The sequence below is a fragment of the Naegleria gruberi genome, assembly GCF_000004985.1.
Source record: "Naegleria gruberi genomic scaffold NAEGRscaffold_58, whole genome shotgun sequence".
Lineage (NCBI taxonomy): Eukaryota > Heterolobosea > Eutetramitea > Acrasida > Naegleriidae > Naegleria > Naegleria gruberi.
This window is the reverse complement of record NW_003163269.1, coordinates 41,809-65,613: the sequence shown is the minus strand read 5'-3', so window position 1 is coordinate 65,613 and position 23,805 is coordinate 41,809. Positions and strand designations below refer to the sequence as shown.

The following is a 23,805-nucleotide window of genomic DNA, read 5'->3' as shown; positions in this document are numbered from 1 at the left end:
TTAAAACCAAAACTGGGGGGAAGCTCAAAAAGCTTTTGCTGTAAAATACAGAAGTAGTGAGAAATACTGCTAGTGTGAATAGAACTTTATATTAACAGTAAAGTATTAATTCCACAGGAGTTGGCGGGTTGAGTAAAAAAATAATCCTTTTTTAACTGGAAAAAAAAATGTCATCACAACAAACAGTAAGCAGTGTTGGCATTTCTCAGCCACCAGTTGATGGGAAGATCAAACCTCTCTCGGAAGAAGTGATTAACAAGATTGCTGCAGGGGAAGTTATTGCTGCACCTTCTAATGCAATTAAAGAATTATTGGAAAATTCTCTTGATGCTGGAGCGGATTCTATTACGATAGAGTTTGGAGATGCAGGATTAAAATATTTTCAAATAACTGATAATGGATGTGGAATTGGAGTATGTAGTCTTTGATTGAGAATATTTGAATATTTAAATTAAATTATTTAATTAATTATATTTATTAAAGGCCAAAGATTTGGAAATTGTTTGTGAACGTCACACCACAAGTAAATTATCTTCGTTTGAGGATTTGAGAAGTATTGCAACATTCGGATTTAGAGGAGAGGCCTTGTCAAGTGTTAGTACTTGTGCTCACGTGACAATAACATCAAAAACGGAACAACAATCGACTGCTCTATTGTAGGTTTCCTTTTATGAAATTTATTGACGTTTGTGAAATAGTGCAACCTATAGAGATGGAAAACTCACAGGACCAATGAAAAAAAGATCTGGAGCTAGAGGTACCATCATTCGAGCCGAAAATTTATTCTTTGATAACAAAACTCGAAGGGAATCTGTCAACTTGAATACAGAACCTAAAGCTATTCAAAAAATAGTTACAGCCTATGCACTATTCAATACTGGTGTCAGTATTACATTGAAAAAGGTTGGTATAGATTCTTAGAATGTTAATAACTTTTGTTAAGCAAGGGGAAACCAAACCAATTGTACATACACTAACCAAAAATAATGTCAGACAAAATATCAAAGCACTATTTGGACCAAAAATTGAGAAGGAAATTATTGAAGCAGATATTAACAATGAAAAAATTGAGTTGACTGGAAAAATGTACTTTACAAATGTAAATTATAGCTCAAAGGAAAAAGCATTTACTTTATTTATTAACAGTACGTATATTTATTCTCTCATTATTTAAACTTATCTTTAACAGAAAGACTAGTATCTCATAGTAAATTACAAAAAGGCGTAATGAGTGTATTCGAACCTTATTTACCAAAGTCAACACATCCTTTCGTATTTTTAAGTATTAATGTAAATCCTAAAAAAATAGATGTAAATATGCATCCAACAAAGAAAGAAGTGGCAGTATTGGATGAAGATAGAATTATTGAAGAGGTAAAGGATGTTTTGAGGAAAAAATTATTGGGCTCCAATTCGTCCAGAACATTTGAAGTTTCTCAAAAAGCAACCCCTTCTAAAAGTTTTACACCTATATTGCCACCTAATTTGATAAATGATGACGAAGATGATGCTATCATTCCAACTCCTTCTCTCACATCACCAAAACTTGCAACTCAAAAGGAGCTACCAAAGAACAAAGTAAGAACCAGCGCATCAGATCAAACTGGACAAATCCATCAATATTTCCCCTCCCTTAAAAGAAACTTTACAGAAGAAGAGGAAGAGGACGAGGATGCTGAAATTTCAGTGTCTGCACAACCTGTAACAAAAAAGTAAGTAATGTACATTCATAGCCAGAGTAAATTCTAATATTTTTAGACGAAAGGAAAATTCACAATCCAAATCACCTGAAGCTGAGCATGAGGAAAATGTTGATGATTTGGAAAGTTTGAAATCACTTAGAAATTCTATCAATGCCAAAAATCATGCAGAACTTGAAAAGCTATTGAGATCTAGTAGTTATGTTGGATATATCAATGCTAAATATTCACTTGTACAATTTAATGATCGGTTAATTTTAATAGATATGAATGCAATTACTCAAATACACTTATATCAGAGAGTTCTTGCCAAATTTGGTAGATTTAAAAAGATTAATTTGAAGAATTCTCTAGATGTTAAAACAATTTTACAAGGTGTATCTGATAATGACGAAGTTATTAGAGAAGCATTGTCTGTTCTTAATGAGAAAAAAGAAATATTACAGGAATACTTCTCTGTGTGTATTACAGAGGATCTTAAATTGGTTTCACTTCCTCATGTGCTGGAGAATTATATTCCACCAATGCACAGAGTTCCGGATTTTTTATATGCACTAGCATTTAAGGTAAATTGGGATTCTGAAATTGGATGTTTTAGTGATGTGTCAACAGTGATAAGCTCATTCTATAATTTATGTGAAGATTTTGAACTGGAGGACGAATCTGAGAATGATAGTCAAAAGAGCAGTCAAGAGGCTAATGCCAATTCTACCTTATATTCAAAGCAGAGAATGAGATGGATTACTGAACATTTAGTGTTTCCTTCGATCAAACTCTTGTTTAAACCTCCAGAATCTGTTGTAAATGATGGCTCAATTGTTGAAGTTGCCAATCTTCCTGAGCTGTTCAAAGTTTTTGAAAGATGTTAATAAGAAGGAATAAACTGGCATGATTATGATTACAAATTTAATTAGAAATCTTCTTTACAAGTGCCTTCTTTAAAAATTGTTGTCTACTCAATTCTCTTACTTGATCTAACCAGTCATCCAAAGTAATTTGCTTTGAGTGAAGCTTCTTTTCTAAGAAATAAATTACATCATCAATAGCCATTTCCTCACTTGTCAAATCAAGAATTTGTTTGCTTTGGATATCTTGTGGATTAATAATTACATCAACATCGATTGGCTTATTTTCATTGTTTTGAATCCATGTTTCTAATGATGAAATTTTTTGTGTTAATGTTTCTCTCTCTTTTTCAATTTGGTCAAGTTCAGTTTTCATTCTTTGTTCCACAACTTCCAATTGTTTTTCTCTTGCAGTTAATTGATTTTGTGTCTTGAATTCAGCTTCTATTTTAGATCCATATTCTTTTAGTGTTACATTTTGGAGATGTTGTCTTACTTTGTTAACCAATTGAATTTTCAATTCTTCTTCAGTTGGTTTTCTTTGATTATACATTGATGAATTCATTCCATATGATGGATAAGTTCCTGGATAGGTACTTCCATACATTGAACCTGTTGGAGGTTGGAAAGGTGGTGGATAGGTACCTGATGGAATGGAGTGATTAGAAACATTGGTGTTTGTAGTTGTTGTGGTTGCGCTTTTTTGAAAAACTGGTGGATCAGTTCCGAAGATTGCACTCAATTGATTAACTAATTCATAAAGATCTGATGATGATGGATTCCAATTTGCAGTATATGGGAGATAGCACTGACCATTATCGTCCACGTGTTTATGCTTTGATTTAATCATCATATTTGCTGTCGGAGAAACAAAACAAACAGGTGGATGATATGGATACATTTCAACAATCCAAAAAGTCATTGGAATATTATATCTGCTTCCCTTGTAATACATTGGTATAGTTCCTAAATTATAATAATAAAAACAAAAACAATTAATTAATTAATAATAATATTTAAATTGTTCATCATCATCCGATCCAAAGACCCAAATTACTCACCTGTTAATTGCATAATATCCTTTCCATTGAAATTAGCAACACCAACCTGGAGAGGTATATTAGATATCAAATGAAAGACATCAGTTCGCACCCGAGAAGCATACGGATACTTGACTCTTGTTAATGCATCATCAATGGCTTGTATATTCATATTTTTTTATTTTTAGCATTCATTGCTTTGCTTCTAATTGAACAAGAGAGCGAAAGAAATGAATTGGAAAGTTTTTTCGTGTTTCTTAGTGGATTGATTCATTGATACAGTAAGAGAGTCGAACTAGAGTGAGTGGCGCTAACTGGCTCAGAAATGGACAAACTCACAATTTAGACAAGTCGAACCAATAGTGACTTAGCTTGATAATTATTTGAGGTTGTTATTGAACGCTTCATTGAGTACGCAGGCTGAAGTTTACAGAAAAGAATACAGGACTCACTATTCATTAAATTATTGTAAAATTATATCAAACTTAGTTTATCGTTTATTTGATGGATTGGTTGGTTTTTGTTTAGTATTTGGAGGACTATTTCTGTCTTTCTTAGGTGGATGCAAGGGTGATTGCAAAGTTTGTTTAAGTGGATAATTTACAGTTTCTCTGATTACTCTTACTTGTGGTTGAGGGTTTTTCACCTGTGTAGCTTCCATTGGGGCTGTTATAAATCGTGTTGGTTGTGAACTAGTTGGTAATGGTTGAGGTTGTGGGACACTGTAGAATGTTGGTTCAGGATAACTAGGGTAAGGTCTTGGAATTTGAGTTTGTTGATTTGCAATATTTTGAATAAACTCGGATTCACTTTGTACCTCGTTCAAAGCATCTTCAAGTTCTTGTTGAACATTGAAAGATTGAGTTGGTTTGGTATTTGTATCCTTGATAATTTCCAAAAATTTGTTATTCATTGCGCACACGCCTCTCATGAGTGCCTTCTTTAAGTTTTCTTGAAGAACTTGCTTATCATTTTGTTCTCTTTCTAGAGCTTGATTCAGTTTAAGAATTTCTTCCTTCAAATGCTCAATTTTCATTTCATAATCATTTCTCAGTTCGGCTTTTTCATTTTCAAGTCTGTTTTGCCAAATTCGTTCTGTTGTGTTTTGCTTAGAGTTTAAAATCCACATATACCATCCTTGAAGGATTTTTCTTGCTTGATTTCTCTTATAGGTTTTAAGTAACATTTCTCCTAGGTTTTTCTTTCGTTTCTTTTCTTGAGAGTGTTCTTTCCATTTGCTTAAAATGTTTCTCACAAGGGTCTTTTCTCTTTCCACCTTTCTAGCTTGTGAAATTTGATCAGCCATTCGGAAAGTGAGAGTTTTAAATCTCGCTAAATAATAATCACGTTTGGCAATGCTGTCTCTTAGTTTTTCCTCTTTTAAACGTTGTTGGAGAATCAGATCATCTCTGTCTTCATTGCTTCTTTGATTGAAATCAGTGAGTCTTTGCACATTTCTCTTCTTCAAATCAAAGAGGTTATTCTATTAAAATGGTGATATATTTAATAAGGAATATGTTTGAGTACAAAACATACCATGACTTCTGTTCTCATCATTGCACAGAGTTCATTCATCTTTTCAGACAATTGTTGTATATACTTTTCGTCATCGGTCTCGGATTCTTCAATTCTATGAAAATGGTCAAAACATTGTTGTATGTTTGCAAACTTACAATTTTTCTGGTGTTTTTGAATCCTTAAGGTTTGTATTTTCCGAGAATTTAACCTTCTTCAAGTCAACTTCATCCCCAAAATCGTCTGAAGAATAGAAATGCTCCTGCTCTTCTGCAGATGGTCTACTTGTTGATGCAGTAGGTACAGTTGTTTGAGGCGACTGCGGTTGGGGTTGTTGTCTAATCATTTTTTTTAATAATATTTTGGTGCAAAATGTAAAAAGATTTGGAGGGAAAAAATGGAGGGAAATTGTATTACAGTAATCTTAAAATCCTAAATTCTTGAATTTCATTGATTTTGTTAGTTTCAATAAATAATTTATGTACAGTTTATTTGAATTTCTTCTTTTTAGAGCTTACGCTTTCCTTTGGTTCTTTCTTCTGTTTTGAGGTTCTAGGAGGTATCTTTTCTTCTTCTTCCTCCTCCTCTTCTTCACTTTGTTCACTTTGTTCTTCTCCTTCGCTTTGTTCTTCTTCCTCTTCCTCCTCTTCTTCCTCACTTTCGTCTTCGCTTTCAATTTTCTTTCTATTTGTCTTTGCAGATCTACTTGGCAAAGATCTCTTTGTAGATTCTTTTTCTTCCTTCTTCTTCTTTGTTGTCTTCTTTGTTGTGGTACGTTTTCTCTTCTTGTCCTTCTTTTCGTCTACTTTTGTGGGTTTTTTCTTCTTTTCAACTGGTTGAACTTGTCTGGCAAGCTTTTCGTTCAATTTAAAACCATCTGGTAAGAATAAAGTCTTGATAGTCTCCAAGTTTGATTCATTTTCCTTATCAACAACAAAGTATGGAGGGATGAATACTTTACCAGGGAATGGAACAGATGAAGTTGATGATCCAGAGCTTTCAGCGCATCTATTTACAATTGAGACTGACATATCACAAATTATGAGGTGATTGGTTGACTCCAAAGCGAGAGAATCCTTTCTTTGTTTCAATTTAGTAATGAGGTGGTGGAAGAATGATAAATTATCAGTATCGTGAGTAACTTCATCGAAATAAGCATATAAAATCCTAATTAAAAAATTAATATCAAATTAATTGTAGTAACTTACTTTTGGAATGTCATGAATTGGGGTGCTTCGTCTTTGAATTGAGGATGATGGGAAAGTAAGAATACAAGGTATGGCAAAATATATTCTGGGAATAAGTCATTAGCTTTAGGTGATGTGAGTGTGATTCCTTTTGTTTTAGAAATGAGAGCTCTAAAAAAGGTTACAACCTTTGAAAAATGGGATTTAGCTCTTACAGCAAGTTCAGCATTCTTATCACCAACAAAGAGAATTAAAAGAGCAGTAAATCTAGTTGAAAGTCTGGTACTCATTAATTCGGAGAACAATTTTTCAACAAACTTGCGTTTAACTTCCACTGAAGTATCAAGAAATACAAAAGCCAATTGTAGGAATCTTTCCATTGAAACATTCAACTTGAAATCAGAAGTAGTAAGCTTAATAATAGAGTTGGCAGCTATCAGTCTAAGAGCTGCCCTATCAATTTCTCTCTTCTTACTCTCCTTCTTATCATCTTCTTCTTGTTCTTCACTGGTTTCCATTTCATCATTGATTTCTTGGATGACACGAGAAATAGAACCCTTATTCTTGAGAATACTGAAGAGAATGTTTACAAGTTTTGAACTAGTTGCTTCTGACTCTTCAGTAATGCCTTCCTTAGTACAAGCAATGCAATAGTCAACCAAAAACTTGAATCCTTGAACCTTGGTTTGTGTATCTACAGATAAAGTTTCCCAAGAGGAGCTCATTTCTTCTCTATCAACCAAAATAACTTCATTCAAAATAAATTCGACAATTTCTTCTTCATCACGTCTGAATAATTCAATATCATGAATTGCAACTTGTCTGAAAGCACTAATAGATGTTAAAAGTTCTTCACCATAGTTCATCTTAGACTTGGCCTCTTTGATAATTTGTGAAAAGATAGACTTTGGATGTGTGAAAGCCTTGGTAATTACTTCTGCAGCTCTCTTAACTTCCTTTGGTTTGCCCATAGTACAGAAATCGACAACTTTTGTCTCAAGTTCATTAGCAAGAGAGAAGTTGGTTTTTTCCAACTCTACAACGCATTGAGATAATGCCTTAAGGACTAGAATATTAAGATCATAATCTTGCTCCTTCTCGAATAATTCAATCAATGAAGGAATGGAATCCTTTCCCATTGCTGGGTAAGCTTGTACTATTATATTGAAGAGACGAATTGATGATTTTGTCATTTCAATTTGTTTAGTATCAGAGAATGAGTGAGCAAGTTTAACTAATTCCTTAGCTTGTTCCTTTGTAAAAATGGTCATGGCAAGTTTTTGGATTACAGTCTTCATGTAGTCCTTTTCTTCCTTCTTTTCTCCAAGAATCTTCTCTTCACCTTTCTTCTTAAGTTTAGTTACAGCATCAAAAGTGATATTGGTATTCAAGCAAGACTTTAAGGTTGTGATAGCATTATCGTTTTGTTTGTTTCTACGATTAAAGACATCTTTCCAAACTCTTTTACCAACTGATTCATCAGGAAGAGAAGAGGAAAGGTTATTCAAAATAAGTGGTAATCTTGAATCATCATCTTCTTCCAAATGAATAAGAGTGTTGACAAAGTGTTGTAAAGACTTCTTTTGTGAAATTATTGCTGATAAGACATGCTTTGATGATTGATCAAGTTTTGTGTACAAATCCAAGAGGGTCTTGGTTCTTGAAGAGTCTTGTGCCAATAATTCTTGGTCAATAAGTTTTTCTACCATTAATCTATTCGAAACAACCTGTTCATGTTGTTCAGCATACAACTTGATAATAGTATTTGGAATCCATGCAAGCTTTTCACTTGTAGTATTTTCCCAACTATCTCCAATTTTTAATGCTTCAGTAGCATGGTGGTTATAGAGCTTGGCACATAACTCCAAAGCATGAAGTCTAAGAACAGCCTTTTTGTCTCTTGTTCTTTCCTTAAGTTTTTGCATTAAACTATCAGATACAAGAGCAGGACTCTCCATGGCAATATTGATAATAGTTTCAACAACATTTCTTCTTACTTTTTCATCAGGGTCCATAATTCTTTCCTCCAGTCTTTCATTTAGTACCTTGTTACTGGATGGGTGATTTTTAATCATTCCACTCGCAAATTTACTCATATAAATTCTAACACGGTTATCCTTATCAGTAAATCTAGAAAGGAAATCTGTTTCAAAGATGTTTGGATATTCCTTAAATAGTTCTGATTCCTTTGCTTTGAACATATTTCCCAATAATTGAATTACAGCTGATCTAACTTGAACTTCCTCATCCTTCAATTGAATACAAAGGTTTGGAATAACAGTCAATAAAAGTCTTGAAGAAATCAAGTTGATTTCATAAATCAAGCTGAATACTCTAGCACGTTTCTTCTTGTATGTAGATTTTGTTTTGTCTTTTGTTACATCAAGCTCTTTAAGAATGTCATTGAGGTAGTCGTTGAGTTGATTTGATAAATGTTCTTGAGTCTTATCTAAAACATTCTTGGAAATGTATTTGGCTGAGAAATGTGAATCTTCATCATCATCTTCATCCTTGTCTTCATCTTCATCATCTTCTGATGGAATTTTAGATCTATTTTCCAATAAAGGTTGAATAAGAACTTCAATAAGCTTAGAATCAACAGTTTCAATTGATTCAATAAGAGTTATCATAATATCACAAATGTATGATATGACTTTTTGTGGTTGGGTAGATTCACTATCAGTTACAATTCTAAACAATGATTGAAAGAGTGGAATAATTAAACCTTCTCCTTCATCAATGTTTACAAGCATAATAAATATTTTAACTGTTGAAAGTCTTTCCAATAAATAGAATCTCTTAGAAAAGAGTACACCACCTCTACTGAGAGCTTCAATTTGTTCGATAATAAATTTAAATACTCTTGGTAATTCTTCATCTTCAAATGGACAATCAGGAGCAGTAACTCTCAAAATATCAACAATTGAACAAGCTGCATAAACTCTAACTTCTTCAGTCTTATTTGAAATGATTTTCTTTTCAATTATGTTAGATATGAAAAGCTCATCCCAAGGAGCATCATCAGGTGTTGCTAACTGTCCCATTCCTTTCAAGATATCAGATATTTTCTATTACGTGTTAATTAGTCACATAATTAAACTATACTAACCTTCATTCTTTCAGATAAATCTCCTTCGGTCATACCTTCCGAAATATAAGCTCCAGATAAAACATCAGAAACTTCTTCTCCTTCATCAAGATATTGAGACAATTGAGCTTGACTTGTTGATAAACTAAATAATGATTGTGAGAGTGATTGACTTGGTGTACCCATTGGTGTGAAAGTAGCCTCTTCATCATTTCTTGACTTTCTCTTTGGTGTTTGTGGTGCTTCTTTTGATGAAGATGCCTTTTTTTTACTTGTTCTTGGTGGCATTTTAGATCAAGCCTAGATTTATGACAATTTGTTAAAATAATAATTTAGATGATCGTTGTTGGATCGTATGTTGAAAATTTCCTCTCGTTGTTGTTGTACAAAACTAAAGATCACCACTTGTTTAAATTTTGATGTGATGACGGGATAGGTTGCAAGTTGAAAGAGAGGTCTTCGTCTAGCTAGTGGTGAATTTTTTTTTTAAAATTTGAAACAAAATTTTGGCGCGATTCCATTTTTTCCCTCCTTTTTTTGGCTTCAATTTTTAACTCTGTTTATTAATTTTTCCCAGTACTTCATAGATAGCATCTGCCATTTCATCATAATTTCGTTTCAGATCAATAAAACCATGAACACAACTCTTCCATTCCTTGACTTTCAACTTGTTTGGAGATGCATTGTTGACAGCGTTTGCAAAACTTTTTCCTTCATCTTTCAAAACATCATATTCAGCAAGCCATATGAATCCTTTTGGAAATTGAGAATAAAGTACCTTGTCAGATAATATGAGACCACTAACAGGAGATATGAGCGGATTGGATTTCACTTGCTCTTCAGTATTATTACCAATGAAATTTCTCCAAAACATGTCCATAACAGCTCCATCAATGATTAGACCATTATCTCTATATTTCATATAGGATTCATATTTTTCATCGCCATATCTGTAAAAATCAGCAACAGGATAGAGGAGTGCTTGATGAGTAACTGAAGGAATAGATTCTCTTTCCAATAATTTCTTTTGGATTGAGAATAATCTAATTTGAGTTGTAATTGCTAAATGACCTCCAGCAGAATCTCCTGAAATTATCAATTGGTTAATGTTACCATTATATTTTTCATAATTCCTTCCAATCCAACTCAAAGCATTCAAATTATCGTTCAAACATGATGGGAAAATGTGTTCAGGAGTTCTTCTGTAATCAATACTCACAACAATGAATCCCTTATTAGCCAAACCTTCACATAATCTATTACTTATATCAATATTTCCAAACATCCAACCACCACCATGAATATACATTACAATAGGATAGCCTCCATCTCTATTCTGCTTTGGTTGATAAACTCTCAATGCATATTTTGCAACTGGCTCTCCAACTTCTTTCAAATATACTTCAGAGCTTGATGTATCAAATGTTATTGGAATTGTCTCAATTCTTAACGAATCACTAGTTTGATTTAATTTTGGCATTAAAGATTCAACCAATTTCACTCTCGCTCCAACTGTTTTAATCATTGTTTTAATGACCAAACTTGCACCGATGGTTGAAATTTCAACACCATCAAATTCTTTTGATTGCAAATAAACATGTGTACCAAAAGCAAGTGCAATTGCAATTAGTGAAAACAGTACAAGTAGTAGTTTCATTTTTTTGTTTTTGTGTTGTTGATCCTTATCAAAAACCGCATTTAACGAGCTTGTTTAATTGTTGCGCCAAATCCGATCTTGTTATGCGGAATTGTAAACGTGCTCAACATGTTGTTTCACTCTCTGTTTCTCCCATTAAAAAGTCCTCGTTGTTTTGATTTATCACAAAGCTGTGTATCATTTCATGTGGAATTCCATTGAAAAGAAATGAAATTTATAAAATTTTAGAGCCAATTTATATACAAGTACAAAAGTGTGTTCAATTTAAGGCAATCTATCGATTGTGGAGTTGTTGATTGAATCAAGGGAGAAAATTCTTAGTGTGTTGTGTTGTTTTTGTGTGAAAAGTTGGATTTTGAAAAACTGTCAAGTGATATTCATATAAATTTAGGTGAGAAGTAATACATAGACCAAAATTGAATGAATGATGTATAGATAGCAGAGCATCACTTGTAGTTATATATAATGTGTTATATCAACATATTGATGTTGTAAAATACCAAGTTGATGATTGTTCTTCATGAGGATTATTGATTTTTGCAAGGACCACCAGTTGTGTTCTTTGAACCAGCTGATTTGCTAGCTTCCTTTCTCGTTGGGATTTTATCTTCAAGAAAATCCTCAGAACTCAATATTATTACATCATATTCTTGTCCAACTTTTTCCGAAAGTTCAATTGCCTTCTTTTTTCCTTTTTGCTTGTTGAATTCTACAAAGGCTGCACTAAATACGAGAGCACCAGACCTAATAATTTCCAAACGTTTCACACCACCATCACATTTTTTGAAAAAGTTTCCTACTTGTTGTTCATCTACAACGAAAGGAAGTTCCAGAACACAGATTGTTCTTTTAAGAAACTATTAGAAACAAGCCGAAATATTGTATGTTGTAGTAAACATTAGACGAGATTACACGATTATTGTTCAAGATTACAATCAATGGAAGGAATACAATCATGATTGTAAATAGTAGTATTTGTTATTGTTATTGTAAATAATAATAAATATTATTATATTAGTATATTATTAATAATATATTGATAGGTAAATTTTGAAATGTAAAAACTCTACTAACCTCTGGGTCCTTATCCTTCTCTTCATTGAGTCTTTGTTTCATCATTGATGTATTGTTCTGCATTTTTTTAATCTAGTTAATTGTTGTTCTTTAATAATAATAGTATATTGTATAATAATAATATATTTAATATATGATGACACAGTTGTTATTGATTAGAGCAGCAGAGGATTAGAGCGGTTGATGAGCCTCTGTTTTATTTGTTTTCTATTTTTTTGTTCGGTCCAGAACGTTACCAAAGGTTTGAGTGATTGACAAGTGTTTGACGTTGCCACTTTCCATCCTATGAAAAATTTGATAGAGTTATGAGGTGATACTTGTTAAAATCAAACATTGCGATGATGGAAAAGAATGTACTTTTAGGCTTTGATTGCCTAACAACTGTGGAAGTTTCTACTCTAATTAAAAGCAGTTGAAAAGAAATTGTGTAAATAAATTGAGAGAGAGATGGTGATGAACTATTCTCAAGTAAAAATGGAGAATATTAGAGACAATATTAATGTGAACTAGTTGTGTGATTGAAAATGGAAACAGTTTCAAACATGTTTATTTCACTATGGATTGTTTGAGTTGTTCCAATTTTTCAATACTTGTTTCATTCTTTACTTCATCTACAATCGGAAGACTAAACCAAATATTGGCAACTTCATTGAATTTTTCCTCATAATAAGATATCTGTTGGTCATCTTTACGTTCCATTGCCATCAACCATTCAATTCTTGTTGTAATCAAGAATAATTTCTTATCATTACTAATTGTAATTTCTGTGGAGGAGTCCATTATTTCCTCTTGAACTTCCTTTTGAATAATATCATCATCAAAATACTCTGGTGGACCATAGCAAACATCTTCATGTAAATTTTCCATTTTTTTTATTATGTGAAATAATCTTCGACAACAATAGATATTTCTCTAATGTGCTTATATTTACATTTAGATTTATTTACATGGAATATAATTAGTGAGCAAACATCATTTGCTTCTCGGCTAACTTCTTATATACACCATCTGGAATTTGAATCAATTCTTCATGTTTTCCTTGCTCAACGAGAACTCCCTTAGAAAGAACACACAGCATGTCTGAGTTTTTAACAGTTGAAAGTCTGTGAGCGATACAAATGGTTGTTCTTCCCTTCATTAATTTGTCGAGAGCAGCTTGAACCAATGTTTCTGATTCAGTGTCCAATGCAGAGGTTGCTTCATCCAAGAGTAAAATCTTTGGATCTTGTAATAAGGCACGAGCAATGGCAATTCTTTGTTTTTGACCGCCTGACAATGAAACACCCTTCTCACCCAACAAGGTGGTATATCCTTCTGGCAAATCTGAAATGAAACTATGGCAATTGGCAGCTTTGGCAGCTTCTTCAACTTCTTCTTGAGAGACAGGTCTTCTACAAGCATACGTAATGTTATCTCTGATTGAGCAAGCAAAAAGGGTTGGTTCTTGGTTTACAATACCAACAACTTGGTGAAGCCACATTGGGTCCAATTCTGAAATATCAACACCATCAATCGAAATGTTACCCTTAACTGGATTGTAAAATCTTTCAATTAATCCAACAATGGTTGATTTACCAGATCCAGATGGACCAACAAATGCAACAGCTTGACCAGTTTTGATTTCCAAACTAAAGCTCTTCAATACCGTGGTGTTTGGTCTGGCTGGATAGATAAAATCAATATTCTTAATAGAGATATCACCTTTGAGATTTTCAATTGTTTTACCACCCTTGAATGGAATTTCAGGAACTCTTCTAATTACCTTCAATAACGAAGTTTGACTTTGAATGGCTTTGGCATATTCTGTAAAGAAGGTACCAGCATTTGATAAAGCCATGACAGCCATCAATGATAAACCAAAGACTCTAAACATGCTTCCGATACTAATCTCACCGTCTACGGTTAAATTACCTCCAAACTATTCGAAAGATAATTAGAAATGCAATAAATAATAAAACTTACCCAAAAGGCCAATGCAACAGTCCCCCAAATGGTGAAACTCAAAACGAAGAAAACGAATCCCTGAAGAATGGACTTGAATAAACCATACTTGTGAACTTTCTTCAAATCATTTCTATATCTAATTCTTTCCTTTGGCTCTCCACCCATTGATCTTACGGTCTTAATTGATGAAACAATTTCAGTTGCAATTGCAGATGCATGTTCATTTGCTTCTGATGTTTTCTTTGACAACTTCTTGATACCTTGTGAAACACCACAAATCAAAACAAAGATAATTGGACTTGTTGAAATGATGACGAGAGACATCTTCCAAGAGCTGATGAATGCGAGAATGAGACCAACCACTACTTGAACTACTTGTTGGAAGAAGGTTGACCATTTGGAAGTGTAAATTTCTTGAACAATGGCAACATCATCACTGGAAATGCAGGCCAGTTGACCAACTTTCTTAATATCGAAGAATGCCATTTCTTGAGCTGTCAATGATTCAAAATATTTCTGTCTCAATGTTCTACTGATTGTCTCTGAAGCCAAAGTATTAAAGAATTGATTCATAAAGTTTGCAATCACAGCACCCAGAGCAACAATAGCAAATTTTCCAGCAATTGAATTAACTTCATCTCTCAATGCATTTGAATCTGACATGATGGTTGCCAAACTATTAATCAAATCTCCCAAAATAAATTGAAAGCATAAACCAATAACACCTGCACCTCCAGCACCAACAGTTGCAAAAAAGATCAATACCCAATTCTTGAAACCAATTAATTTCAGTAGAATCAAGTGATCTTTGAATCCAATTTTTGGTTCTCTTGGATCTGGAATTTCGTCTTTCATCTTCTCCAATGCATTCAATTTTCTCTTCTGTCTTCTTCTCTTGAATGGGTTTCTAGATAATGCAGCTGGATTAGTTGCCTTCTCATCTCTTGGTGTAAGTGCATCTATATCTAATTTGTGATCGGTAGGCTTGTCATCCTTAATCTCTATCTGATAATCCAATGCATGTGTTTCAGTCATTTTCTGAATTGTATATGAAAAAATTGTGATTAGTGTTGAGTTGTTTTTTTTGAATATTTGTATTTGTCTCTCTTGGTTCTTCTTAAATAATAATGCCGAGCAGTGCTGAGAGGAGTTGTTATTATTAAACATGTCGATGGTTGTTGTATGTTAATAAAACCATCACCACTTCTTAGTACGCAACATATTCCATTGCGCTATAAGAGCATATCGATCACGAAAAAGTCATTAAATTAAATAGTTCGCTGTCGTTGCTCCTTTTCTACACCGGTTGATGGAATTAGATCTCAATACGTTTTCTAATATCGTTATCCACATCAAAATGTCCATCTCTGCGCAACTCTATCCATTGAGGTTTTGCGCTGTTAGCGCTCTAGTAAAGCGATGATTTCTTAGTGCTGCTGTATCGAATAAATATTGCTTGGAAATTCATTCAAACTCTCTCAATAGACAACATACAAAAAAATGAGCGAACAAGAGATTAAGAAACCATCTTCACAAACAACGATTCAGGTTGGGGATGTAAAGATGGAAAAGACTGAAAATACAAGAAGACAAAGCAGAAATCCTTTCAAGAAACATAATAATAAGGAGGCTGGTGAGCAGATATCATCCTCTGAGATTGAAATGGTTGACCTTAGAGAACCTAAACCATCCTTCAAAGATGCATTCACAATTTATAAGATTATTGGTTGGAATTGGCTTTTAATTTTAATTGGTATGATTGGAAGTGCAGGTAGTGGTATCATTCCTCTCATGTTTCAATTTATAATGGGTGATGTCATTACAGTTTTTGCCTCAACAACCATGACAACAGCTGAAAAGAAATCCCAAGTGAGTGTTTATGCCAGTGAGTTTGCTGGAATTGCAGCTGGTGCAGCTGTTGCCTCTCTTTTATCCAACTTTTTCTTGAATTATGCAAGTGAAAGAATTGGTATTGCATTGAGAACTGCTTATTTTGATGCATTGACAGATCAAGAAATGGGCTATTTTGATGTTAAGAAAGTTGGTGCTGTTACTAATACTCTCTATGAGGATTGTACAAAAGTTCAGGAAATTTACACAACCAGAATTTCAACCTTTGTTACAAGTATTGCTCAATTTGCAATTGGTTTCTCATTGTCCATGTCTTCATCTTGGAAACTCACACTTGTAATGATTTCAACCACTCCAATCATGATATTTGGTGTTTTTGTGTTGGGAGGTATTATTCGTAAATTAACTACAATGATTAACAAATCCAATGACCACAGTGCAGCCATGTTTACAGAAGTTTTGAGTTCAATGAGAACTGTAAGAGGAATGGCAGGTGAAGAAAAAGAAAGAGAAAAATATGGACGTGATTTGAAAAAGAAGTTCTTGGCAGGTGTGGGAAAGGCCATAGCACAAGGCTCCACCTTTGGTGTCATGATTGGTGTTCTTTGGGGAACTGTTGCACTTTGCTTCTGGTATGGTGGTGGTTTAGTAGTTTCATCTGAATTGAACATCGGAAGCTTGATGAAGGTTATTGGATTGTCTTTGTTTTCAACAATGGGCTTGATTCAAGTTTTTGCATTCTTCCCAGATTATACTAAAGCCATGGTTTCTCAAAGAGTTGTTTTGAAAGTTTTAAAGAGAAAGGGAGCCATTCCAATTCAAGGAGGTAAAAAAATTGAAACCATTAAGGGTCATGTCAGATTTGAAAATGTTGATTTTATTTATCCTTCCCGTCCAAATGTTACCGTTTTGAAGAATTTCTCATTGGATATTTCATCTGGTCAAGCTGTTGCATTAGTTGGTCCATCCGGATCTGGTAAATCAACCATTGTTGGTTTATTGGAAAGATTTTATGACCCTGCCAAAGGAAAAGTTTACATTGATGATGTAGATGTTGCTGAGCTCGATCCAATGTGGTTGCACAAATCTTGTTTAGGTATCGTAACTCAAGAACCTGTACTTTTTGCAACAACAATCTATGGAAATATTGCCTATGCTATCGGTGAAGAAAATGCAACAATGGAAAAAGTTGTTGAGGCAGCTAAGGCAGCCAATTGCCACAGTTTCATATCAGATTTGCCAGAAGGATATAATACCTTGTTGGGTGAGAAGGGTGTTTCATTGTCAGGTGGTCAAAAACAAAGAATTGCCATTGCTCGTGCCTTATTACAAGATCCAAAGATTTTACTCTTGGATGAAGCAACCTCTGCATTGGACACTGAATCAGAAGCATTGGTTCAAGCTGCTCTAGACAAATTAATGAAAGGACGTACCTCAATTTGCATTGCTCACAGACTTTCAACTGTTAAGGATTGCAATCAAATTTGTGTATTGGCTAAAGGTGAATTGAGAGAGAAGGGAACACACAATGAGCTCATGGAAATTTCTAATGGTATTTACAAAGGATTGGCTGAAAAGCAAATGTTGTTCAGTTCCACAACAGAAGAGGAAGAAGAGGAAGATGATGAGGAAGAAATTCTTATTGAAGATAAGAGTTTGAATATTGTTGATTGTTAATTGATGTAAATAAAACCAATAATGTAAATAATATCATCATCCTCTGTTCATATGATAAATTGTTTTGTTCCTACTAGAGTCGAAGACTTGCAGAAATAGGCTTTGCAAGTATTTCCTAGTTATGATGAAAAACATCAATGCTGCATATTCAGCACTATCCGATTGATGTATACATTGAAGCAAAATGTTTGATTAACAGGTGGGTTTATTGTTGATGTTTGTATTAACATTCTCTATCATTGCTTTTTTTCCTTCCTCTTTGGCTTCTTGCCTTCATAAAATGCCCAACAGAAAATTTTTATTGTAAAATACCAACAACAAAGACAACCAGCCAAGTTTTAAAAATTTTGTTGAAAAAAAATACTCAAAAATGTATGTAACATCACCACTGCTTTTTTTAATATTGTTCTTCTTTGCTTAACGATTTGTGTATTTGTGTTGTCTTGTTATTATTAATGTTGTGATTATCTTCAAATATTTAGGACTAGAGCCAATAGACAAAGATACTCTGTTGACCCAGAAACCTCCAAGCACGCCAAGGCTAAGGTTGAAGGTGTTAGAGTTCACTTCAAGAATACTTGTGAAACTATCAATGCCATCAAGGGTTTGTCTTTGAGAAGAGCCAAGAAGTACTTGCACAACGTCTTGAGACACACTGAAGCTATCCCATTCAAGATTTACAACGGTGGTCCAGGTAGACACGCTCACTCCAAGGAATTCGGTGTTGCTAACAGCAGATACCCAACCAAGTCAATCTTCGCTGTTTTGAAGCTTTTGAAGAATGCTGAAAACAACGCCAGAGTTAAGGGTTTGAATGTCAGAGATTTGGTCATTTCCCACTCCCAAGCCAACAGAGCTCCAAAGATGAGAAGAAGAACTTTCAGAGCTCACGGTAGAATTAACCCATTCATGGCTAACCCAACCCACATGGAAATCATTTTGACTGAAAAGAAGACTGCTGTCGCTAAGGCTCAAGCTGCTGTTGCTCAAGAATAAATCATATAAATCCTATATAAAATATTAAAATCAAAACAGTTGCAATTCTTTTTAGTTACGATATCAACTCATATTATCCATGATGACATCATATACATTACTTATTATTAAATTCATCAAAAAAATGCCTAACACTGATAGTCATACAGATGATCACTCTGAAGATTTAGAATTAGGTAGTTTTGGTGGTGATCACATTTCCGAACCATCAACATTGGCACCTCATCAGGATTTAGTGAATCAAAAATTAGGACCTTGTCTTTATTTTACTATTATTCCTCTTCTCTCCCTTCTTTTAATTCCTCTATTTTTTAGTCCAGCTATTTCTCTGCTTCTTCTTATTGGAGTTCTTCCTTGTATTATAATATTTTTAATTATTTATTTCATGTTTAGAAACAAAATTGATTTAGAATTATCCTTTCATGTATTGTGGAGTGGTATTTTATCAGTAATACCTGTCTTTTTATTTGAAATTATTGCATCTATACTATTAATTTCAATTATGCACGGATTGAAAATTATTACAGTGGATTCATCATCAATGATACAATCAGTTGAAACACAATTAGAAAATTTGAGTTTTGTGTGGAAATTATTATTTGGTGTATTACAATCATTCTTTGTTTCATCTCTTGTTGAAGAAGTTGCAAAAGCTTTACTTGCTTTGAAATTAACAAGTGGAGGAAGTTTCTTCTCATCATGTTTTAAACTTGAAAATCAAACAGAGAAGTTATTTTATCATTCTCATTGTCATCCACTTCCACCAATGGTTTATAGTGCTTTGGCGGCTCTTGGACTTTCTACAGTTGAAAATATTGGATTTATTCTAGTAGTTTGTTTAAAGATTTATATTCTCACTTCTGGAGCTTCTCAACAAATGGTAATTTTACAATTTGGAGCAATGACAGTTATTGGAAGAATTTTACTTGCTCTTCCACTTCATACATTGAGCGGATGTCTTGTAGGATTAAGAATTGCTCAATACAAGATACGTTTGGAAACTCAACATTTAACTGAGGTTCCAATATTTATTGAGAGTAGATATCAAGATAGACAGGCAAATGGAACTTCAACATTGAGAAAAATCTGGATTAATTTATCTTTCTTCTGTTATGTCATTTATCAACCACTAATTTTCCATGGATTATATGATTTTATTTTAATGATAGATTTACATTTTGTTTTTAGTTTGATTTTATGTATAATAATTATTGTAACTCTATTCATGGTAGTATTCATGTCGTATAAGACATTAGTGACTCAATCAAGAGATCTTCATGCCTTAGAGATTAGTCAAATTATTACACAATCAGATGAATCTGAGGATGAGTTCTTTACAAGTACAAACTAATATTATATACAAGTTTATTTTTTGACTTTTTTGGTTGAATTTCCAGAAGCTGAGGGTTCCAATTTTCTCTTGGATTTTTCCTTTTCTTGGACTTTAAGCTCATCTTGGTATTCCTTTTCAATGAGTTTGATGAGAGTATCACATCTCTTTTGAATTTCAACTGCAGTTCTAGTTTTAATGAACCAGTCAAATCTAAACTCCCAAGCATTTCTGATTTGTGCTCTTACTTCTTCCCAAAATCCATATCCCAATTTTGCAGTCATACAACAAATAAAACTATCTTCTTCAGGAGTAAATTCTTTCACTTGATTTTGACCATAGTTGAACTTCATTTCTAACCAAGGATTGATATATTTTTGTGTCTTATATCTTAACATTAAATTATTATTATCAATTTTTTGTAACTGAGATTCTCCTCTTTCTATTCTCTTGATCAACTTGTCATAATCTTTAATTTCCTTATATCTCTTCCAAAATACATTAGAATACTTCTTAATTTGTTGTTCAGTTTTTTCGACTTCTACTGCAATATTTGCATAGTCCTTTCTTCCGAATTTTTCACAACCCTTGATAAAGCTTTGGAAATCCTTCTTGCTCCAATTATTAAATCCTTCAAGGAGAAGTTTTCTCTTTTCAGACTTTTCTTCTTTGGTAAGTTCTCCTGCTTCTTCATCTTCTTTTTCATCACTATCCTTATTCTTTTTTCTCTTTTTCTTTTCTTGTTCAAATTGGGTTTCCTTTTCCCAAAGTTCTAACAATCTCTTAGTGTTCAAGAATTGGAAATCATAATATTTTGGTTCTTTTGGACCACGTTTTTGCTGAGCTTCTTCAATAGCAATTTGTTGTTCTGTTTGCTTGTTTCTTCTTCCCAATCTTTCACTTCTAACAGTTTGAGATTCTTCCTTAAGGGCCTCTTCTTCGAGTTGGAGAATAAATTTATCATTCTTTTTACAGAATTTGGCCTTATAATTTTTAGAGACAAGTTTTTCTAAAGACTTTGCAGAAGCACTCTTTGTGTCGAAATAAAGAATACAACTCTTCTTTTCATGAGAAATTATAACTTCATCCAAAAGTTGTTCTTCATCTCCAATTTCTTTTACAATTACATCTTCTGTTAAAGTTTCAGGAATTTCTTCAATGACAATCATTGTAGTTGCCTTCTTTGAATAATCTAGACCTTCAAATTCATACAAATTATTTTCATTTGTCAATGAGAAGTTTAGCAAATTGTTTTGGCAGATATTCTTATATTGTTGATCGATTTCTTGAATCTTTTGTTCACCACGTGATAAAATAGCATCAAGATCTTCATCTGTAATAGTTGATTCTGTGCTCTTAAAAACTTCTTCAGCACCAAACTTGATCATAGACATCAATTCAGTCTTTGAAAGCTTATTATTTTGTTCAGCAAGTCTACCTTGTTGGATAACCACAGCATCCAAATAAAGTTTCTTAACAGCTCTTTGGTAAATCTTTTCTTCTATAGAGTCTTTGGAAATTAATCTATACACATTCACAGGTTTCTTTTGACCAATTCTGTGACATCTGTCTTGAGCTTGCAAGTCAGCTTGAGGATTCCAATCACTGTCATAAATAATAACAGTATCTGCTGTAGCAAGGTTAATACCCAAACCACCAGCACGTGTCGACAACAAGAAGATAAACTTTGAACTTCCTTCCTTATTAAATTCATCCATATGTTGTTCACGCAATTCGCTTGATGTTTGACCATCTATTCTACAATATTCATAATTTCTTAAATAACAATAATCTTCTAAAATGTCCAACATTCTTGTCATTTGAGTAAAGATTAATACTCTAGAGTTTTGTTCCTTCAACTTCTTCAATAGTTTATCAACTAGATACATTTTACCAGAGTTATTCATTAAGTGATCACCTAGAGTATATGGTGGACCTGGTTCAGCACCATCAAACAAGTATGGATGGTTGCAACACTTTCTAAGTTGCATAACAACGTTTAAAAGTCTAACTTTTTCACCACCCTTGATAGAGTTCAAATCCTTTGTAAGAATACTACGATACCATTCTTTTTGAAGTTTAGATAAACCACATTCTACATAAATTTCCTTCTTAGGAGGAATATCAGTTTTAACTTCAGTTTTCAATCTTCTCAAAAGGAAAGGTTTTAAAACTTTGTGCAATTGATCAATAATATGAGTTTCAGCCTGACCTTCCTTCAAGTTAAACCATGTATCAAAATCATCTGCTGAACGGAAAACATCTGGCAATAAAAAGTTAAGTAAACTCCATAATTCGTGAAGGTTATTTTGGAGTGGAGTACCTGTTAATAATAATCTATATTGGCAATCAAAAACTCTAACTGATTGTGAAAGGATAGAATTTTCATTCTTAATACGGTGAGCTTCATCGATGATAATACTATACCATCTAAATTTGTTTAAAGCTGCCTTTTCCTTGATAGCTGTTTCATATGAAGTTACAACAATTTCAAATTTTCCTCCAACAAGTGATTTTTCCTTGATTTCTCTTCTTTGATCCTTGTCTCCGTGGAATTTAAGAACTTGTAGAGATGGGCACCACTGATTAGCCTGATTTACCCAGTTAGGAATAACACTTTTTGGTACAATAACCAAGTGAGGACCACGAATTCTTCTAATAAATTTCAAATAAGCAATCCAAGTAAGAGTTTGTACAGTTTTACCAAGACCCATTTCATCAGCTAAAATTCCATTTACACCTCTATCATGAAGTCTAATCATCCAATTTACACCATCAATTTGATAACTTCTCAATGTAGTATTTTCAATAAATTTTGGTGATGATGTAAGTAAAACACCTTGATAACTTTCTTCTTCATCCTCCAAGGCTTCACGAATAATTTCTTCATCCTCTTCCTTTTCAGAGTGTTTTCTTCTAGATCCTCCTTTCTTTGAAGATGAAGTTCCATCAATAATTGTATGCATAGATAAATTTGGAGTGAAACTAGAGTAAATTTCTGTTTGTTCCAACAAATGTCTAAATGTCACTTTAACTTTTTCTTGTGGATCTTCAATACCAACTAGTTCTTTCTTTTGTTTCTCTTTTAATCTGTTAAGAAGAGATTTTTGTTCCTTTCTGATTTTCTCTAAATGTTTACTTGTTTGTTCCGAAATAAATTGGTACTTTTCTTGTGGTTCTTCACTCTCTTCTTCAGATGATGATTCCTCACCTTCTCCACGATAATTTCCACTTTTATCATTATCTTCTTCTTCTTCTTCTTCTTCTTCCTCAGAAGATTCTTGTTGTTCTTCTTCATCTTCATCCTTTTTAGCACGAGATCTTCTAGCAGGAGTTCTCCTTTTTGTTGTTTTTTTAGGAGGTGCTGCTTCTTCCGCATCCGAAGTATCCATTTGGTCATCTTTTTCATCAACCACTTCTTCCTCCTCCGAAACAGGTTCTTCTTCAAAAACCTTCTTTTTAACGTTTCGTTTTGGTCTGGCTGGCATTTTAAATATTTTTTATTTTAAATTATTAATATAAAATATTATTTATCATCATACAAAAGAATTTGATCATCACAATTTTATGGCGCCAAAACATGATTAATATTATTCCTATTAAAAATAAGATTATTGTTGAGTGTGGAAGAAATTGTTTCTGATTAATGTTTGTTCATAGAATTATTATTAGTAAAAGTATTTTTAAAGGTTACATCGTTGGTATGAATTGTAATGGTTGAATGTTTGTCTTTAATATCAAGTTCACCCAAGACTGGAACTGCATAAAAAAATAGCAGCGATTACAACAAATTGACCAATAAAATTAGTTTTGTAAACATTACCCACGATGCACGGTAACGAGTTTATTTATGTGTGATGGAGGCATCAAGTCTAGCTTGCCAGTGCACACTTCACCTGAT

At 33.2% G+C, this 23,805-nt stretch overlaps 10 protein-coding genes across 10 annotated transcripts; 4 read left to right on the top strand and 6 right to left on the bottom strand.

The window, feature by feature from the left end:
• Positions 1-167: 167 nt before the first annotated feature.
• On the top strand, positions 168-2,605 carry NAEGRDRAFT_81389 (uncharacterized protein; the record flags this gene model as incomplete). Its single annotated transcript, XM_002671825.1, has 7 exons — positions 168-413; positions 484-656; positions 699-903; positions 944-1,145; positions 1,310-1,712; positions 1,759-1,950; positions 2,002-2,605. The coding sequence occupies 7 exons, from the start codon at positions 168-170 to the stop codon at positions 2,567-2,569; spliced, it is 1,989 nt and encodes a 662-aa protein (XP_002671871.1). The 3' UTR covers positions 2,570-2,605.
• A 1,470-nt stretch (positions 2,606-4,075) lies between these two features.
• NAEGRDRAFT_73050 (uncharacterized protein) lies at positions 4,076-9,663 on the bottom strand (the record flags this gene model as incomplete). Its single annotated transcript, XM_002671749.1, has 6 exons — positions 4,076-5,068; positions 5,122-5,215; positions 5,259-5,419; positions 5,619-6,267; positions 6,309-9,355; positions 9,397-9,663. 6 exons carry the CDS (start codon positions 9,661-9,663, stop codon positions 4,076-4,078), a joined length of 5,211 nt encoding a protein of 1,736 aa, XP_002671795.1.
• Positions 9,664-9,925: 262 nt separating this feature from the next.
• NAEGRDRAFT_52605 (uncharacterized protein) lies at positions 9,926-11,032 on the bottom strand (the record flags this gene model as incomplete). Its single annotated transcript, XM_002671748.1, has 1 exon — positions 9,926-11,032. The coding sequence occupies one exon, from the start codon at positions 11,030-11,032 to the stop codon at positions 9,926-9,928; it is 1,107 nt and encodes a 368-aa protein (XP_002671794.1).
• A 218-nt stretch (positions 11,033-11,250) lies between these two features.
• NAEGRDRAFT_81388 (uncharacterized protein) lies at positions 11,251-12,306 on the bottom strand. The gene is made up of 2 exons (XM_002671747.1): positions 12,107-12,306; positions 11,251-11,889 (listed from the first exon to the last, which is right to left on the bottom strand). Exons 1-2 carry the CDS (start codon positions 12,167-12,169, stop codon positions 11,560-11,562), a joined length of 393 nt encoding a protein of 130 aa, XP_002671793.1. The 5' UTR covers positions 12,170-12,306; the 3' UTR covers positions 11,251-11,559.
• A 346-nt stretch (positions 12,307-12,652) lies between these two features.
• NAEGRDRAFT_52604 (uncharacterized protein) lies at positions 12,653-12,973 on the bottom strand (the record flags this gene model as incomplete). Its single annotated transcript, XM_002671746.1, has 1 exon — positions 12,653-12,973. One exon carries the CDS (start codon positions 12,971-12,973, stop codon positions 12,653-12,655), a length of 321 nt encoding a protein of 106 aa, XP_002671792.1.
• Positions 12,974-13,064: 91 nt separating this feature from the next.
• Positions 13,065-15,085, bottom strand: NAEGRDRAFT_73046 (uncharacterized protein; the record flags this gene model as incomplete). The annotated part of the gene is made up of 2 exons (XM_002671745.1): positions 13,065-14,024; positions 14,069-15,085. The coding sequence occupies 2 exons, from the start codon at positions 15,083-15,085 to the stop codon at positions 13,065-13,067; spliced, it is 1,977 nt and encodes a 658-aa protein (XP_002671791.1).
• Positions 15,086-15,545: 460 nt separating this feature from the next.
• Positions 15,546-17,610, top strand: NAEGRDRAFT_59341 (abc transporter AbcB1). The gene has a single exon (XM_002671824.1). It carries the CDS (start codon positions 15,551-15,553, stop codon positions 17,576-17,578), a length of 2,028 nt encoding a protein of 675 aa, XP_002671870.1. The 5' UTR covers positions 15,546-15,550; the 3' UTR covers positions 17,579-17,610.
• Positions 17,611-17,715: 105 nt separating this feature from the next.
• Positions 17,716-18,574, top strand: NAEGRDRAFT_73044 (uncharacterized protein; the record flags this gene model as incomplete). Its single annotated transcript, XM_002671823.1, has 2 exons — positions 17,716-17,777; positions 18,061-18,574. 2 exons carry the CDS (start codon positions 17,716-17,718, stop codon positions 18,572-18,574), a joined length of 576 nt encoding a protein of 191 aa, XP_002671869.1.
• A 124-nt stretch (positions 18,575-18,698) lies between these two features.
• On the top strand, positions 18,699-19,925 carry NAEGRDRAFT_73043 (uncharacterized protein; the record flags this gene model as incomplete). Its single annotated transcript, XM_002671822.1, has 3 exons — positions 18,699-18,888; positions 18,985-19,754; positions 19,824-19,925. The coding sequence occupies 3 exons, from the start codon at positions 18,699-18,701 to the stop codon at positions 19,923-19,925; spliced, it is 1,062 nt and encodes a 353-aa protein (XP_002671868.1).
• Positions 19,926-19,939: 14 nt separating this feature from the next.
• On the bottom strand, positions 19,940-23,296 carry NAEGRDRAFT_60899 (uncharacterized protein; the record flags this gene model as incomplete). The annotated part of the gene is made up of 2 exons (XM_002671744.1): positions 19,940-20,920; positions 21,068-23,296. 2 exons carry the CDS (start codon positions 23,294-23,296, stop codon positions 19,940-19,942), a joined length of 3,210 nt encoding a protein of 1,069 aa, XP_002671790.1.
• Between the last annotated feature and the right edge of the window lie 509 nt (positions 23,297-23,805).

Excerpts from the sequence above, each read along its gene's own strand:
- NAEGRDRAFT_59341 (XM_002671824.1), top strand. The coding sequence starts at position 15,551 with ATGAGCGAACAAGAGATTAAGAAACCATCTTCACAAACAACGATTCAG.
- NAEGRDRAFT_81388 (XM_002671747.1), bottom strand. The coding sequence starts at position 12,169 with ATGCAGAACAATACATCAATGATGAAACAAAGACTCAATGAAGAGAAG. Across the intron at positions 11,890-12,106 it reads AGAAGGATAAGGACCCAGAG|TTTCTTAAAAGAACAATCTG; the intron begins GTTAGTAGAGTT and ends TGTTTCTAATAG.